General features: G+C 38.8%; 1 protein-coding gene and 1 pseudogene across 1 annotated transcript; one reads left to right on the top strand and one right to left on the bottom strand.

The window, feature by feature from the left end:
* Positions 1-703: 703 nt before the first annotated feature.
* Positions 704-13816, bottom strand: LOC134209782 (uncharacterized; annotated as a pseudogene).
* Positions 13817-14233: 417 nt separating this feature from the next.
* LOC134216480 (larval cuticle protein A2B-like) lies at positions 14234-15102 on the top strand. Its single transcript, XM_062695351.1, has 2 exons — positions 14234-14353; positions 14416-15102. Exons 1-2 carry the CDS (start codon positions 14342-14344, stop codon positions 15025-15027), a joined length of 624 nt encoding a protein of 207 aa, XP_062551335.1. The 5' UTR covers positions 14234-14341; the 3' UTR covers positions 15028-15102.
* The last annotated feature ends 2441 nt before the right edge of the window (positions 15103-17543 follow it).

Here is a 17543-nt window from a genome sequence, read left to right as displayed (position 1 = left end):
TGAGCGGGATTATTGCATATAATTAAATAGGTGAACTGTTCCGATCTCCATCTCACTGAACATATATTCATCTCATCGGGAAACAAAGAAATACAGCACCAATTTCGTCGCCTCTTTTTGTCAACATGCGTGCTCACTTCTGAAAAAAATACAAAAATAATAAACAATCCAAATTTCTTTCCATTGCTTTGTTTTTGATGGGATGAATATCGGAGCCATGAGATGAATTCCAGGAGCAGTTCCCCTATTTTTATCCACCCAAAAGTAAATTCCACTATCCGTAAAAATCATATTTATTTATCATGATCTGATTAGTCAAGGCCAACGCACTGCCAGTGCACTAGATGTCCTGGATCATACACTGCCGTAAAAAACCTTCCGGATTTCATTAACTTGCCTTATGAAAATTAGCCACAAGGAAACACTTTGAAAATCATAAGGTTACCTTATGATGCTGAATGAACTATGGATGAACCAGACTCATAGTTGATGTTTATGTTTTTCTTAGAATTGCCTTATGCGTTTCATTAGACAACCTTATGAAATACAATAAGTATGAGTTATGAAATTCTTCATTGAAATTTTGATTTCAGTTTTAAAAGATTATGTAAATTTGTCTTACAAATACGGGAAAATATATAATACAAAACACGTTTTATTTTTTAAACAGAATCAGTCAAAATATAATAAATTCCTCCGGGATATTCTCCAATAATTCCTTAACTTTTTTTCCAGCAATTCTTCCGGGAATTCCTCCGGAAATTACTCTATATGAATTCCTTCAGGAAATACTCAACGAATTACTCCAGTATTTCCTTCGGGAATTTCTTCAGGAATACCTCCGGGAATTTCCCCAGAATTTCTTTCAGAAATTCCTCCAGAAACTCCTTCGGAAATTACTCCGAGAATTCTGGAAAGAAATCATGGAAACAATCCCGGAGGAATTCCCAACGAAATGTCTTGACGAATACCCTAAAGCAATCCGGGAGGTATTCCTGGAGGTATTCCTTTCGGAAAACTTCTATTTGCCTTGCGTACATCTTTCTGATTAATCCTGCTCCAGTTTTCAAAGACCTTACATCGGGTGCCTTCACCTTATCTTCTACGGAATGTTTCAACTTGTCTTGTCAACCATTCAGTCGAGCCTGCTTCTGTTTTTCGCTTGATTTAATCTCTGCTATTGCTGTGACAACCGAATTTCGACAAGTTTCCGCCATCAGAGGATTTTCCGGAAGGGATTCTGGCGAGATGGTTTCGCTACTCAGATCGACTGGCCTTTTGAAACGCCTTGTACGACGAGCCGATGAAAATTGATCAAATTGTCCATCTCCAAGTACTTCGGGTTCGGCGAGACTATATTTAGTCTATAGTCTTCGGTTCCAATTCGACAGATTGTTCATTATCGCCGTGTAGCTTACGACAGGAACTGCTTCCGCTAACATTTTGATTTTCACGGTTAAAGCTCTTCTGGATAGAATGCGGCGTTTCAATGTTATCGGAATCGATCTCGATCTTATTATTCGTCTGCATAATGCAGTGCTCATATTAGATGTGGTGCGTTCGACGACCTCTTCGTGGTAGGGGTGCAACTGATGGGATACTCTCCAGTAACTGATTATCGCTGGTGCTGGTGCATGATAGGTTGATGGATGAAATCGTGGACGGAGTATTATCGGTCGTATGTAGATCGATTATTTTTCCGCCACTGGACTTCGTTGTCGAGTACTCGCTACAGCTCGCTACCATTCGTTGGCCTTATGTAGATGAATTGCTTGTTTTCTTCGTTTTGCTTTGGTGAACTGACTGCGCTTTTGGGTTGTGAAGTGTTGTCCGATCCTCGGCGAATGTAGATTTGCAGCCAATCGGATCGAGGTCGTTCACCCAGTGATTGGAAAACAAATTTTCGTTTGTCCTCATTAAGTATCGACTGCGATTTTGGACCAGTATTTTCCCTGAATCGTTGCCTTCGATATCGTCTGGCGTCTTGATCCTCTTGGCTGTTCTAACTGGATTTCCGCCATGCCGATTGGTCCTGGACTGACGGTAGTGCACCTAGAGCGGTAACAAAAAAATATTCAACCACACAGAGTGAATAAAAATTTCTGATCGTACCGGCAATTGCATCCATAATTCCCATGACATCAGTCTTCTTAAGTGCACTAGATGGCTTTCAGTCGGGATTAACAAGTTTGTAGTTCGATGTCATCTGATCCACCGTATTCTCTGTTTTCAGTCTCATACGATCGCCGGTTGACGGCGAGCATTTTTCGTTTCTTCTTCAATTCTTTGGTTCATTCGTCGGCTTCGTTTGCTTGCAGCCATGACTCGATCTTTTGTCGCCATTCGCTGGAAAAATAATTTTCGATTAGCGTTCGAGAACACAAACCATTAGCCGAGCTATTAGCATGGTGGCCACAATCTCATTCTGACGTAGAGACCACACTCTTAGATTTGTTAGTTTCGAAATAGTTCACCCGTACTGTTTATTAGTCACTTACTTCAAAAATTGAAGAGAACTAAAACAGGTGACGGCGAGCTCCGTCGCTCCCAATCCGCTTCGAAGTCCACATTGAGCACTACCGGATCTTGCTCGACGAGCACAAGACCGATCCAAACTACCGCCATACGAGGATACAGACTTCCCCTCGCGGCTGCAATTTTCATGACCAGACGACCGGATCAAGTCCTTGAGATTATCTTCATCCTATTCGGAAAGCACCCGGCTGCTCCTTCTAGGTAGACTACCATTTGGTGTGATATCCGGCGAAGCACAATCATCTCGCAGCATCACTGGATCTCCATTGCTGGTAAACGATCCTATCCACCTTCGGGACATGGCTGGGCTGTATCGCATGTCATACTGCAAGGGATCCACTGTTATCTGAATAAGACACTGGAGTTCAAGGTTGATTTGCTATGGAAGGTATACAAAATATCACGCAATGTGTTACAAATGGGGTTACACGAAAAAAATGCGAAACATACATTGCCGTTGTTTGAGAGCTCGCTGTTCCTCCCTTCCGTCGGACCCGTGCCAGTTCTTCCTGGATACTGCGCTTTTAGTTCTCCTTGACGGCTTAAACGTCCTGAAACATTCCTCCATTTTGAGCGTGGCAAAGTCGTCACAGAAGAAGTCGGCCAACTAAAGTAGCATCGTTTCCGGTCGTTTCAGCGCTCGTTGTTTCATCAAGATGTTCCGTTCCGCGGTCTGTATGTAAAATTTTAAAATGAATTAACAATTCAGTCAAATATACCAACAATTTCCAGCTTACTGTAATAAGTTTATCCATTTGATATTTGATTTTCTAGTTCGCACATCTGGCCTGGGAAGACCAGAAGTTCGGGGTTTTCCTTCTCTGCTTGTAGTGCCACAAGATGTATCAGGTTCATACCGGGTTTGTTTGCCCGAATATCTGTTAGTTTCTGCAGTGAGGACAATTTAACACCGGCAGCATTTCCGGCGTGACCACCGGAATTCAGGAAGTTACCGGCCACTAGTATAAATTAAAAGTTTATTCTCCATACTCAATATTTTCTTTACTATTTATCCCGCTTGAAACACGAGCTGTCACTCCAAAAATGAACTACAAAAATGAACAACATGATATTTCATAAGAACACCTTATGAAAAATTTACGCAAGAACGAGTTATAAATTTCATAAGGTAAAGTTATGAATTTTGTGAAGTTTGTTATGTTTTCGATAAGGAACTTATGAAACAGAAATAAAATGAATTTTTGATGTTTCATAAGGCAAAGATTATGAAAATCAATTTTATTTTTCCGGCAGTATATGTTTCGAATCAAAACAAACACGATGCTACGCACACCAACATATCCAATGACAGATGGAACTGAAAATGTTTTTTTATTCAGGGTTCGGGTTGGCACGGACCCAGGTTTAAAAACGAATTCGACATAATTTTCAATAGGAAACAACTAGACCGGAATCTGCGTCGATTGCAATTTGTTGCGAGCAAATTGAATAATGCTAAGTACCAAAAAGTGTGTCTCACATTTTTGTACACACACATACAGACATCACCTCATTTCGTCGAGCTGAGTCGATTGATATATGACAATAAGGGTCTCCGAGCCTTCTATCAAAAGTTTGGTTTTGAAGTGATCCTATAGCCTTTACGTATACTTTGTATACGAGAAAGGCAAAAAAATGCATCTTCCCGCTTTTCTAAATTTTGACGTTTGTTTGGAACGAGATTCGGAGCATGAAATCAGTGTATTATATTCTTACAAGGCATAAGGTTAGCAAAAAAAAGCATTCTTTTAGTTCCGGTTGGTTGTGACCGACGATTTCGATTTTCAGATTTCACAACAGTGCCTCCCGTTGCTGTTGTTTCTCCATCACGAAGACCCACTGGATAAGGTATTTTATTTGTTTTATTTTTGTGATTTTTTTAGCAGTGAGCACGCATGTTAGCAGAAAGAAGCTTCAAGATTTGTGCTGTGAGATGAAAAACGGAACAGTTCCCCTAGTTATGATTTTAATTTATAGAAATAAATGAGATGTTGTTTATTTAGCGATACATAATTCGGGTTAATATCAATAACCTCATTTTCTAAATGCGACAATGTGGATTTTTTACCCATTTTCCAATAAAACAGCAGTTGAAAATACCCATTTATTGAAGTTTGTTGAGAGTACTCATTAATGAGTAAACGCGATATACTCATTCAATGAGTTATACTGCTTTTCTTCAAAATGGGATCTTGAATACCCTTTAATGTGTATTCCCAGGCTTTTGTGTGTCCATTTCAGCCGATTGGCCGTCTCTACCCAACGACAATTTCAGTCAAACGGCATTTTCGGCCTAACGACTTATTCAGCCAGACGTCTTTTTCGACCAAATGACCTGTCCGCTCGGTGGAATGGCATTATTGGCCGCATGTCCATTTCTGCCAAATGGAATTTTCGGTCAAATGACTTTCGGTCAGATTGAGTCTGACCTAATGGTTTGTTTGGCCAAACAATTTCGGTCATATAACTTTCGGCCAAACGGCACATCCATGTTTTCAATGAGAACTCTTCAGATTTTTGCCTTTCTCGTATACTAAGTATACGGAAAGGCATTAGGACCGCTCCAAAACCATTTTTTTTTATAGAAGGCCCGGAGACCCATAGTGTTATATATCAATCGACTCAGCTCGACGAATTGAGGTGATGTCTGTATGTGTGTTAGGGTGGCTCAAATTAGTATGGGAAAAACTTTTTTAATTTTTTTGATGGGCCGCCCTCTTATTCGGTTCTATTTGATGCCCTGATGCTCTGGACAAAATTTCAGCCAAATCGGTCAACGTTTGGGTGGTGCTAAACTCGTTGGAAGTTTATATGCAAAAATGTATGCAGAAACATCCAAAAACAGTGATTTGCAGTTGGAAGGCACAATTTACAATCAAGAACCATGATACTCATTCAGTTCTTGTAGAATTAAATACAGAGTGTTATGCAGAAAACCGTGAGAAGATTATGCATTGATTCAACAATGAAGAACACGTAAATATCATGCAATGATGCAAATTGCGATTCGAATCATGAGCAAATCTCTGGGCCATGATTCTGATGGGATTTTACTCACGCATGGTTTGAATCGCCGATGAGATTTGAGATTTTGAGATTTTACCAACACTGGTGATACTGCCAGACAGTGGGAGTTAGATTGTAAAACCACACACACCCTCTTTTCCCGTCCGCAACGTTTACTACTCGCGCGCATCACAACCAAATTAATTGGGTTTTGGTACATGATTGACATTTTATGATTTCTAATGATGCACGAAAAACAAGATATGCCTATGATTGGAATGTTTCTGAATAATAAATGTTGCAAACGGAAAAGAGGATGCTCCCCTAGGGCTTCTTCTATTGAAATATTTCATCAAATGCTTCAAAACCCAAATGTAGGCAATTCGGATCCAAGAAAGGCATCATCATAACAATTTTCATATCTTTAGACGATCCCCACCGATGTGTATCCAAATGAGTGTCTAGTATAGGAACGAAATGCGTTCATATTTTATTTATGCACTTGTTCTCGCACCGGTTGTTTCTATCAAGGTTGTTGAAGTGCAATCATGCTTCGCACCGGTGGTGAATATCCGGTTGCTATTGAGGCAAACACGGAAATAAATAAAATCAGGAATTTTTTTTTATTTATTTTCAAATCTTTCAGAACGCGCTCCAACTTTTGTAATAAAAAATATGTGCGTAATGCATTTTGTGATTATCAGATTAGCTAGACACACATCTGCTAGGTGGCGCTAGCTTATATGCAATAATTCAGTGAGGTGGATATCTCGAGATCTATAAGACTTAGAAAGACTTTGTCTTCTACAAAGTTGTTCGGGTAGCCATAACATTTATGATGGAGACTAGTTTAGTTTGGAATTCATACGCATAGCGGCGCCAGTGTATGAGAAATAACCTGTTAGGTTAAATATTTCTAAATCCGTTAGAGTTATAAAGTGGCCATCTTCTACAAAGTTATCCGAATTATCTGTTAGGTTGGTTATTATGTAAGATTTAAAAGGGTAGTCAAAACAGAAGTTTAGTTTGAAACCGCAATACTCGTTGGCGCTCGAATTGAGTCCAATCGAGTCAAGTACGAGGCACTGAAGATGGTCTTACTGTAGAAGTCGAAATAAGTATCTGTCAAAGGTACAACCAAGTTTTGGAATTAAATGGAATTGTACGAACTCGTCTTATGGCAAGTTACTTTGTAGAATACGGCAATATTCTGAAAATTCCAGATTTTGAGATATTTACCCTATCAGTTTATTTCTTATACACTAGCGCCGCTAAGCGATTGTGTTTAAAACTAAATTTGCTTGCATCATGACGGTTTTCACCACCCGAACAACTTTGTGGAATACGGCAATATTCTAAAAATATCTAACCTAGCAGGTTATTTCTTATACACTAGCACCACCAAGCGGTTATATCTTAATCTAAACCTGCGTTGGTCATAATGGTTTTGACCACCCGAACAACTTTGTAGAAGGCGGCAATATTCTAAAAATTACATATTTTGAGATACCTAACCTATCAGGTTATTTCCAATACACTAGCGCCGCCAAGCGGTTGTATTATTAACTAAACTTGCTTTCGTCATGATGGTTTTAATCATCCGAACAACTTTGTAGAAGACGGCAATATTCTTAAGATTTCAACTATCGAAATATCTAACCTTATAGCTTCACTAGCGCCGCCAAGCGGTTGTATTTCAAATTAAACTTGTTTTCGTCATGATGGTTTTGACCACCCGAACAACTTTGTAGAAGACGCCAATATTCTAAAAATTCCAGATTTCGAGATATCTAACCTATCAGGTTATTTCATATGCACTAGCGCCGCCAATCAGTTGAAATCCAAACTAAACTGACCTCCATCACAATGGTTTTGATGATAAATAACCGAACAATTTTTCAGAATGCGGCACATTTTTTATTTATGCGTTACTCTATATTTCCGTGTGATGGTTTGGCAACGGTTGGAGCGGGTCGCCAAATTTGCTAACTCGCTATTCACCGAAGGTTGCGTTTACATTTCCCAAACCCGTTTACCAACGACCGGTGCGAGTTCGCGGCATGATGGAGGTTGCTATTTTGGCTTTATTTACGCACTGGTGGGGATCGTCTTAGATACGCTAGTTTTGTTCGAAACCAGTAACATAAGTAATCAAATGAATTTTCTAAAAATATTCATGCATGATGGCACTACAATCCTCACTGAACAAAACTGCCTTACGTAGTTTACGTTGGGCGGTTGTGTCTTGTACATAACCCTTCTGATTTTTTGTACTTAGCTTTATCCGATTTTCTAGCAAGTTGCACAAGTTGCAATCGACGCAGATTGTGGCCTAGTTAGACCCTATTGAAGTTTTTTGTTAAGGGTCCCCCCTTGGAAAAAAAAATTGAGACATTTTTTTTTTCGGAAATTGCTGCAATGCATTGAAATGTAAGCATTCATTAGCAAATGAGAAATGATGGAAATAATGAAATCTATTTCCTTAGAGTGCTATTTTGACCTATCTAATGTTTTTTTTGAAGTTTCGGAACGAAATTCTTTGAAATTTTACTAAGCTCTACATCACCTTTGAGTACAAACCGGGTCGTTCTTTTGAGTTTGCATTTTGCGTATACTAAGTATACGTAAAGGTTATAGGATCACTCCAAACCGAACTTTTGATAAAAGGCTAGGAGACCCATAGTGTTAAATACCAATCGACTCAGCTCGACGAATTGAGGTGATGTGTGTATGTATGTATGAATGTATGTGTGTGTAAAAAAGCTAAAACATTTTTTTTTCAAGAACTTTTGCAATGCATTCAAATCAACACAAATAAATTATGAATTGACGGAAATAACTGAGTCTATCTCCCTAAAATGCAATTGTGATCTCTCTTATATGCTTTTCTTGTTACTCTTATGTGTTTTCTTGTTTTTTAATACACGCTAGGTGGATCATAACGTTTTTTTTTATTTCTGTACAAAAATGCATAAAATTGAAACTTCCCAAAATTTGAACGAGCACTAATGGACAGTGTTGTGCTGAATCATTATCAGACGATAATGATAGCAATTTCCATGTGAAAACTTTTCACATATAAACTGTAGGCGATTTGTCGCCGGCGACAACTTCTCAAATTTTGTACTCAAACGATAATAAACACAGAATTTTCATTCAAACAATAATCCTTACTAATTTCAGCTAATTGTCAACAGTTCCGTTATATATTCTATTTGGCGTATTTTTTTCATGGTAGTAAGGAAAAAGAGTTCAAAATGTAACGGTAAATGCTTCAAATCAAGATACGATTTTCAAACGATTCTTAATCGCTGGCACTTGATAATTTAAAAATAAGATCGCGGGTGAGTTTGATCATCCTCGATTTTTTGAAAATTAAATCTTTTCCTTCCCTGCTAATGGACACGTGGTATCGAAAAAAATGCGGTTTCCAAAATTTCCCAAAAGTGATTTTTGATATTCCAAAATTGATAGTAGACGATGCAGCTATATTCACACTTAATTTTTTTCGCCGAGGCCGGCAAAATAAATTACCGAGAATCCAACAGCTGAGATGTCGGTAAAAATCTCGGCAAAAGTTCAAATTACCAAATTACAGCAAAAGCGTGAGGTAGCATCAAATATATTTTGTAAATGGAAAATGTGAAATGAATAACGCTTGAAATTATCGAGAGTATCATTGTACACCCAGGTTTTTTTACACGGTTTGGTTTAAGTCGTTTAAGACCTTCAGCGTCAATGAAACAATGAGTTGACCCCACCAAAAAATTCACAAAAAATCAAAGAAAATTCAGGGGGTATTTAAAAAGTTGTGAAAGTTCGGGTTTACCGAGAAATTGATGAATTCCAACCGCGTGTAAAAAAAAACCTGGGTCCTATTTCGACCACTTAAGATATGATAACACTACTCTGGCTGCACTTAGTATATGGCGAGCTGGAATGCTCTTCCACATCCAAGAATCCGTCACGAGAAGTCACACCCATTGCAAGCTGACATTAATCATTGAGTTACAATAATCGTCCTCTTCATTCTATTCCATGATGGTATATGTTCTGTAAAATAAAAGTTCAAGCACGGGATAAAGTAAAATGCCTGCTAAAATGTAACTTTATAACTTACATGAAGATTTTGACGTAGGACTTACGTCTTTCATTACTATACTGGGTGTCATTTAGATTTTCTAGAAATCCAGAGCGTTACGCTGAAAGGGAAGATTTTGAACGTTACTAGCGCCTTTATCTTTCGATGGATTTTTAAGATTTATACATCAATCGACTCGGACACTCTCCAGCAATTTTCCAACTTCATTGAAACTTAATATTGTTTACGATAAGCTATTGAAAATTTCAATTCTTGTCAAGGCCAAAAAAAATTTCATATATAATGAATCTCGTGCATTCCTAACACGGACATCAGAATGCACTGCCACGTGCCATCGGATCCACCGCAAGATATTATTTGTGCGTAAAAGAAGCAGTGCCTTCCGTGTGCGAGTCATTACCGTTAGTGACAGCAGCGCGTACTGACGTGCTTTATGCTCGCGCATTTTTTCTCGCATTTTTTTACCTACACGGCATACGCTAGGAGAAGAATGAATTCTGTCATTGAAAGGAAAAGTAGCATCATGAAAAAAAATCACAGCGACGTATGGGATGCAGCTCTCAAAATAATTTTCAAAATTAAAAACTTATATTTATTTACAAATAATTTATAGCATGAGGTTAGAATTTTGATTGTCTACATTATACATATATTAATTTGATTTTTAATGACAATGAAGTTTTCTCTTGAAATGATTCCGGAGATGGTACTACTTTTAATGTTTATTGAATTTCTAATCCCGCCCAATAAATCATTTTCAAAATAAACTATGTTTGTAATTTTTAAAATTATTTTCAATTCCGTTGGCTATACCTTGCCGTGTTAAATTTCAGTGATTCTACTTTTCCTCTGATGACAGCGTTCATCCACTTCTCCTCGCGTATGCAGTCGCCAGTGGGAGAGCTCCCGGTGGGTTTGCGAGTGTGTGTGAAAGAAGAGGGCGCAATTTTTTGCCATTCTATGCATGATGAATATGATGGTCGGATGCAGTGGTGTCGGTTACGATCGATGCAATCGCCCATCGCATCGCTCGGAGCTCACGGCTAGACACCGATGATGGCTGACGCTGCGAGGGCAGCGGTGGTGGATGAAGAATAATAAAAATAGCCCAGGGAAAGTGATTGGTTTAATAATCCACATCATTCCGGGATGGGAATGAGTCATGGCATATGACTGACCATATGTTAAGTGGTACTAAACGACAAGTACATTAAAACAGGGTTATACCATTACAGTTCTGATTCCTTAGCAAAAAAAAATTAACTACAATACTGATCAACTGAATACAGAAATTTGATTAAAAATAATTATTTTCATTCATTCGCAGAAGGCATTGGCAATTAAATGATACACATTTGCTTGAGTTCATAAGGGTTTCTCTCTCTTCTCTCTTCATTGGCATTACACCCCCCACTGGGACATTGCCGCCTCGCAGCTTAGTGTTCATTAAGCACTTCCACAGTTATTAACTGCGAGGTTTCTAAGCCAAGTTACCATTTCTGCATTCGTATATCATGAGGCTAACACGATGATACTTTGATGCCCAGAGAAGTCGAGACAATTTTCATAAGGGTTTAATAGTTAGAAATAAAGCGAAGCTAATTATGTATTTAAATGTTGGTTTTATTTCTAGAAGTTTTGAAAAAACAAATCGCTAATTATTCTACATAGTATGAATGTTGTCGTTTCCAATACCTATCCAGTTTTCCGCGAGCGGTAATGGCCGCCAGCTTGCCTGCGGGTTAATCTCTGATTTGACATTTCTGGAGGTCAACTGCACCCACCGTTCCGAGCATTCTGATCAATGTGGCATATAAGAAGGTGCTGATTGAGTGAATTCGAGCCTTCTTATATACCACATTGATCAAAATGCTCGAACGGTGGGTGCAGTTGACCTCCATAAACGTCATATCAGAGACTAACCCGCAGGCAAGCTGGCGGCCATTACCGCTCGCGGAAAACTGGATACTAATCAAACCTCATTAATTCAAAAGTTAAATGTAAATACGTTACGATTATTCAAGTCCTACGTCTACTCGCGGTTATGTTTAAAACATTACCCATTACTTTTTTTTGTACTGTCTCTGTCTCTATGTTCCGTAGATCTCCGTTACTCAGGCCATCCGGAAGACGCTCCCAGTAGAACCAATCCTCGAGCACGACGACACGCCACATCGTCCCTTACGCCAAATGCCCGGATGAGCAGCCGAAATTCCTTGATTCCGACGTAAACTAACCTCGAGTCACCACGAGTACGCTGGCTCCTATCCCTCTCTTACTAACTGGAAAAAATGACATTGATTGTATATATCACAAAGAAATATGGCTCCGTAAAGTGTTATACACGCCTGAGCCTACCAAATAAACGAACTTGGAAAAAAAAAAGTTGCCTGGCGTCCGTAGCAGAATCACGAGCGCGCGTCGGAGGGAGATGCTACAAATATGTATTCGCATGAATAGCTTCAGTGGCAGTCAAGTTTTATTCTTTCAAGATTCTTATTTGGTTTTGTTATTCCAGCCTGTGGCGTGGGTCGTGTGGTCGTTAGTGATTCGAAATATGCATTATTGGGATTTAATCGATTCTTCTCATGCACACCATTTTAAACATAGGAAGATTGAGGCGAGACGAATTTGTTCAAAGTACGACGTCGTAGCATACGTTGCCGTTCGTAGCAGAATAACGAGCGCGTATTGTAGAGAGCTGCTGCAAATATGTATTCTTGCACTGGCACTAGATTCTTCATTTGATTTCTGTGTCGGTTTGATGAGAAGATTTTGCCAAGGAATGGTATGCAACGCTGATTATTTATCCAAAATAGTTGATGTGAGAAATTTGGACATATTATGTATCTTAAAGGCATGGTCAAGTCAAGTCCTACGTCCACTTAGCGGTTATGTCACAGACATTACCCACTGTTCGTTTTTCTAACACGTGCTTCTGTCACGTTTTGACGTTTGACAAGTATACTTCTCCGAAATTCGGTAAAGTGGATAGTATACCGATGAAGATCGCAAAGCATATATCCGAATCTCAGTAAAACGTTTATTTAGCTGATTCTCGGTAATTAAATGTACAATAATTCGGTGAAACAACTTTTTTTGACGACATTCCGGTTAAAAGCGGTTTTACAGAACATGTTCGTTAAATTCTTTTACCGAAATAAGAATCTGGCTTTTAAGTGTGTTCAACTACATATATATTTTCCGTTTTCCGCGTACTGGGAATGCCGGATATTTCCCTGCTTCAACTATCGAATGCCTTGATGGATGTCTATATCACTGGTGGAGACAACAGTGCGCACATTGTTTTTATACCCTATGGGCTAGGAGAGCCGGATTAATTCTGCCATGAGAGAAAAAGGAGAGTCACGAAAATTTACCACGGCAAGGTATAGCCAACGGAATTCAAAATAATTTTAAAAATTTTTAGCTGATATTTTTTTTTTTAAATGGTTTACATATTGCACGAGATTAGAAATTCAATAAACATCAAAAATAATACCTTTTCCGGGATCAGTTCGATTATCATGATCAATCAAATAAACATATGTCAATGTAGATAATCAAAAGTCTAACCCGGTGCTCCAAATTATTTTCAAATACATAACATTTCGAAATTTTTAAAATTATTTAGAGAATTGCATCCCATAGGTATCTCGCTGAGGAATTTTTTCGTGATTCTACTTTTTCTTTTTTGACATTTCCTCTAGCGTATTGATGTTGTGCCGATTGGTGATCAATCGAATCCAAAAACTATCTCCCTCAGTTGTGAGTAGAAATATATTGACTCTATGTCCATGTTTACATCCACATGATAAATCACTGCAACAACTGGGCGGCATTACAAATTGTTTTCGAATAGGTTGCCAACTAAAGATTAGTTATTATCCAGTTTTCAATTTACTTCAGAATTTGTCAATCAGTTCATATTTTTTGCCTTTTCACTTTTCCGAAAACAACTTTGCCGGCACTTATATTGCTTATTATCTTTTGTACAAGTGGTTTGACTACCGATTGCATTGATTCAGAAGGAACTGGGACAACACTAGACTACTGCTGCTGAATAAGCCCGCCGTGTGTTCCTATAACGAAGCAAATAACATCACTTTTTCGATTTACGATTGCCGGTCGGTTGATCGAATTACTTTTGGTGGCACCGGCAGCAACGTACATCGTCGGTTGGCGACATCTCGTTCGATCGGGTAAAAATGTAACAGAAATAAAGATATATAACTGGTTCAATCGTACTGACGGAATTCGACCAGACCCTGCGCGAACCGTTGAGGATATTAATATATTTGATTTGTCTGCGCATTGCTCCGCACAAAACGGTGTCAATGATGTGGTCGTTCTTGCAAGACTACCACGCATTTGGCTGGAAAGCGATCAACGCACTCATTAGTCGGATACGCTGGAAGAACTCGATTTTTTAAGGGTGACATTTTTGCGCAAGTTTTCCCCACCGTGGCCGTTCTTCAAGAACCCATATGGAGAGTGTGGAAACTGGTCACACCTTGGGTAAAAGAGAATATTCTGCAGAAGCGGAAAAGCCTGCGCGAATTGAATTGGATCTTTGGTATATATACTAAGGTGGAATTTAAGAAATTGTATAGTACAGCGAGAGCATTCATAGAATAACGGTAACAGTGAAAGAGCAAATTGAATTCTGAAAACTAAAGTTTAAGAGTGAATATAGATATGGCTTTCAAAGTAAAACTAAAACCCATAAGCATTTAGTACATAGGTGACTGAAGTTCTGATTATTTTTGCAGTTCATTCTGGTAGTGTCTTTAGTTGCAGCAGTCAACGCACTGCCCCAGCATGGATATGCATCATCGCATCAAAGCATTCAGCTGCATACGGCACACGCAGCTCCAGTTCACCATGTTGCTGCTATTCATGCTGCTCCAATTCAACATGCCATTGTGAAGCAAGTCGAACATCATGCTCCAGCAAACTACGAATTCTCTTATTCTGTCCACGATGGTCACACTGGAGACATCAAGAGTCAACACGAGTCCCGCCACGGTGATGAGGTACGTGGTCAATACACCCTCCTGGATGCCGATGGTCATCATCGTATTGTCGATTATCACGCTGACCATCACAGTGGATTCAATGCTGTGGTTCGCCGAGAGCCCACCAACATTAAAATTGCCCAACCAGTGCAGAAAGTGATCGCTCAGCCAATTCACGTAGCCGCTGTGGCTCACGCTGCTCCCATTTCGCATGCCAGCATTTCCCATCATGTAGCTCCAATTGCTCACATTTCGCATGTCGCCCCAGTGGCCCACGCCAGCTATGCGCATTATGCACCTGTTGCCGCTTACCAGAGTCACGGTGGACACCAGGCCACCAGCCATATTACTCATCACCACTACTGAGACGCTTATCTTTCGTTCACATGGGACCTGATTGTAGAATGTGCGAATTAGAAATATAGTCATTTTAACATGTTATCATTTCGATTTTATATTTACTTTAGTTAAAGAGAAGTATCCTTCCACTTACTTGCTTACTTACTAAATGGGGTACAGCTCTTCCTTGCAGAGCCTACGTCGAATACAGTATCCTTCTTCACTGGACTCGATCCTGGACCAATCGTATAAAGTATTGTAACTGCACCAGTTTTGGCCATGTTCCTAATTTGGTCAGTTTCTCGCATAACTCCAACAATAAAGCAACTTCCGAGGGTTTTATTGGCTGAAACAGGAGATATATCCCTTATGCTTCATCGCTGTGGAAACTGATCGATGGTTTTTGGAAAATATACATTTTTCAGGGTTGGCCAAATTAGGCACTAAGGTGGCTAAAACAGGTGCACTTCCTATATGAAGAATCAGGGTAGTTTACAGCGCGGATTACGTCTTCGTTCGCAAACTACGGTACTTAAGTAGGTTACGAATTTCAAAGACCTATCCTCGCTCTCTCCCTCTTAGAAGACACAAAAGTCTCCACCACGGCACGGTGATCAATCCCGAGGGCTTGCGAAATGTCAAACCCGATCGTATCTAATCCCTTAGACAAGCGAAGCTGCGGTATACATCAAGTATAAAATCATTAGCTGGTAAAATGGTAGGTAATTGGTGCAAATTTACATTACTTTTCAGTTTTCTACGAAAGCACATTCTGAAATGATTGAACAACTTTTGATGATTGACCAATTTTGGATCAATAAAAAAATCAACGCTCGATTGCGATATCACACTTACCTACTGAATTCTAATACGCTGGCAATGAACTCGGTTGACTGGCAGAGCACATAGCATGCATTATTTGGAAGCCGAACGTATATTTTACTGTTTTCCGCAGTATTTCCTCATTGAAGCAACAAGTCAGTCGCGACAGACGAACTTGGTTTAAGTTTAAAGCGTCAGGAATGAACCCGTGAAGGTTATTACCGACAGTTCAAAGAGCGATTCATGGGAGCCGTAATTTACGTTTCTAGTGTACATAAAACGAATTTTCATTTAAAATTGTTTTATCATTATTTTTTTCTTTTAGTCAAGATGCAAAGGTTCATTGACCATTTCCACAATTCTAAACTATTCGGTTTTCAATCCAGGCTTTTCCGGCAAGCTATTGCACTTTGGCACATCCCTCTAAAATGGCAATTTCTAATAATGTTTCCAATCACTGTTCAGTTTCAACTACATGATAATTAATTGCATATTGTTTGGCAACTAGGCCATACGAAAAATCTTTTTGCCTTTCTCGTATACAAAGTATACGTAAAGGCTATATGATCGCTCCAAAAATGAACTTTTTATAGAAGGCCCGGAAACCCATAGTGTTATATACCGATCGACTCAGCTCGATGAATGGAGGTGATGTCTGTGTGTACGTCTGTGCGCAAAACACGTATAAAAACTAAATCATTTTTTGCGCACTTATCCTGAAACGGTTTGTTCGCAGCAAATTGCATTCGACGCAGAGTCCTGTCCCATTGTTTCCTATTGAACATAAGCCGGATTGGATCTACATATAAGCCGGATTGGATACAATTCAGAAATATGGCCAAAATACATTTTTGTACATGAAAAATTCTCACTCATTTTGAGGCAATTATGAGGCAAAAAGACCACTTAACTCTTATTGACAAACTGCTAAATGACCGAACCCAGTTCAGAATGTTCGAAAACATCTTTTGTCTGAAGGTTTTCCAGAGGTAAAATAGAAATAGAATAGAATAAAAGAATAGGTAAAATTGGAATCTGCAAATGTGATTGATTAACGTTTTAAATGAAAATTAATAAATGATAAATAAAGCACCTTTAAATGGATTATTAGAAGCCACGGTTAAAAGTTTTATACAAACATCAAACAATTTATTGAAATCTCAAACATCCCAAATCCTGCTTTCCTGCGATTTCTTGGTAGTTTACTTTAGTTAGATCCATACATAACTATTTTTGAAAGTAAATATAAAATCCTTAGCAGTTAGAAATATTGATTGAAAACATTGATGATTTATACAAGTTTCTGTGAGCGATAATCGTAAGAATTCCTGTATGTTAGTTTCTTGGAAGACCTTAATAATATTTGAAAAGCAATGTTTGTCCTGATAATTGATAAAAAATCTCAAATTATGTGAGTATTCTCCGCAAGAACAATAATAAATATTTTAGAATTGATTATATTGCCTCCGCAAGGATAACTGTCCCATGTTGAAATGGATTTCATATCAATATGGAACGGTTATGCTTTCAGCGGCAGTATTGGTAGAATATGCATAGTATTCTCAACATATTATTAAAATCGGAGACAAGCTCGGTACTCTAGTAGTTACCGATTCTGCCTATAGAGCAGAAGGTCGTGGGCTCAATCGCAGGCTCGTCCCTTTCCAATTCTGCATGTCTCAGTTTTTTTTTTGTTTTTCGTTTTCTACCAAAACGAATTC

This window comes from Armigeres subalbatus, chromosome 2 (assembly GCF_024139115.2).
Source record: "Armigeres subalbatus isolate Guangzhou_Male chromosome 2, GZ_Asu_2, whole genome shotgun sequence".
Taxonomy (NCBI): domain Eukaryota; kingdom Metazoa; phylum Arthropoda; class Insecta; order Diptera; family Culicidae; genus Armigeres; species Armigeres subalbatus.
The sequence above is the reverse complement of the archived record's forward strand: the minus strand, read 5'-3'. Positions and strand labels throughout refer to the sequence as shown.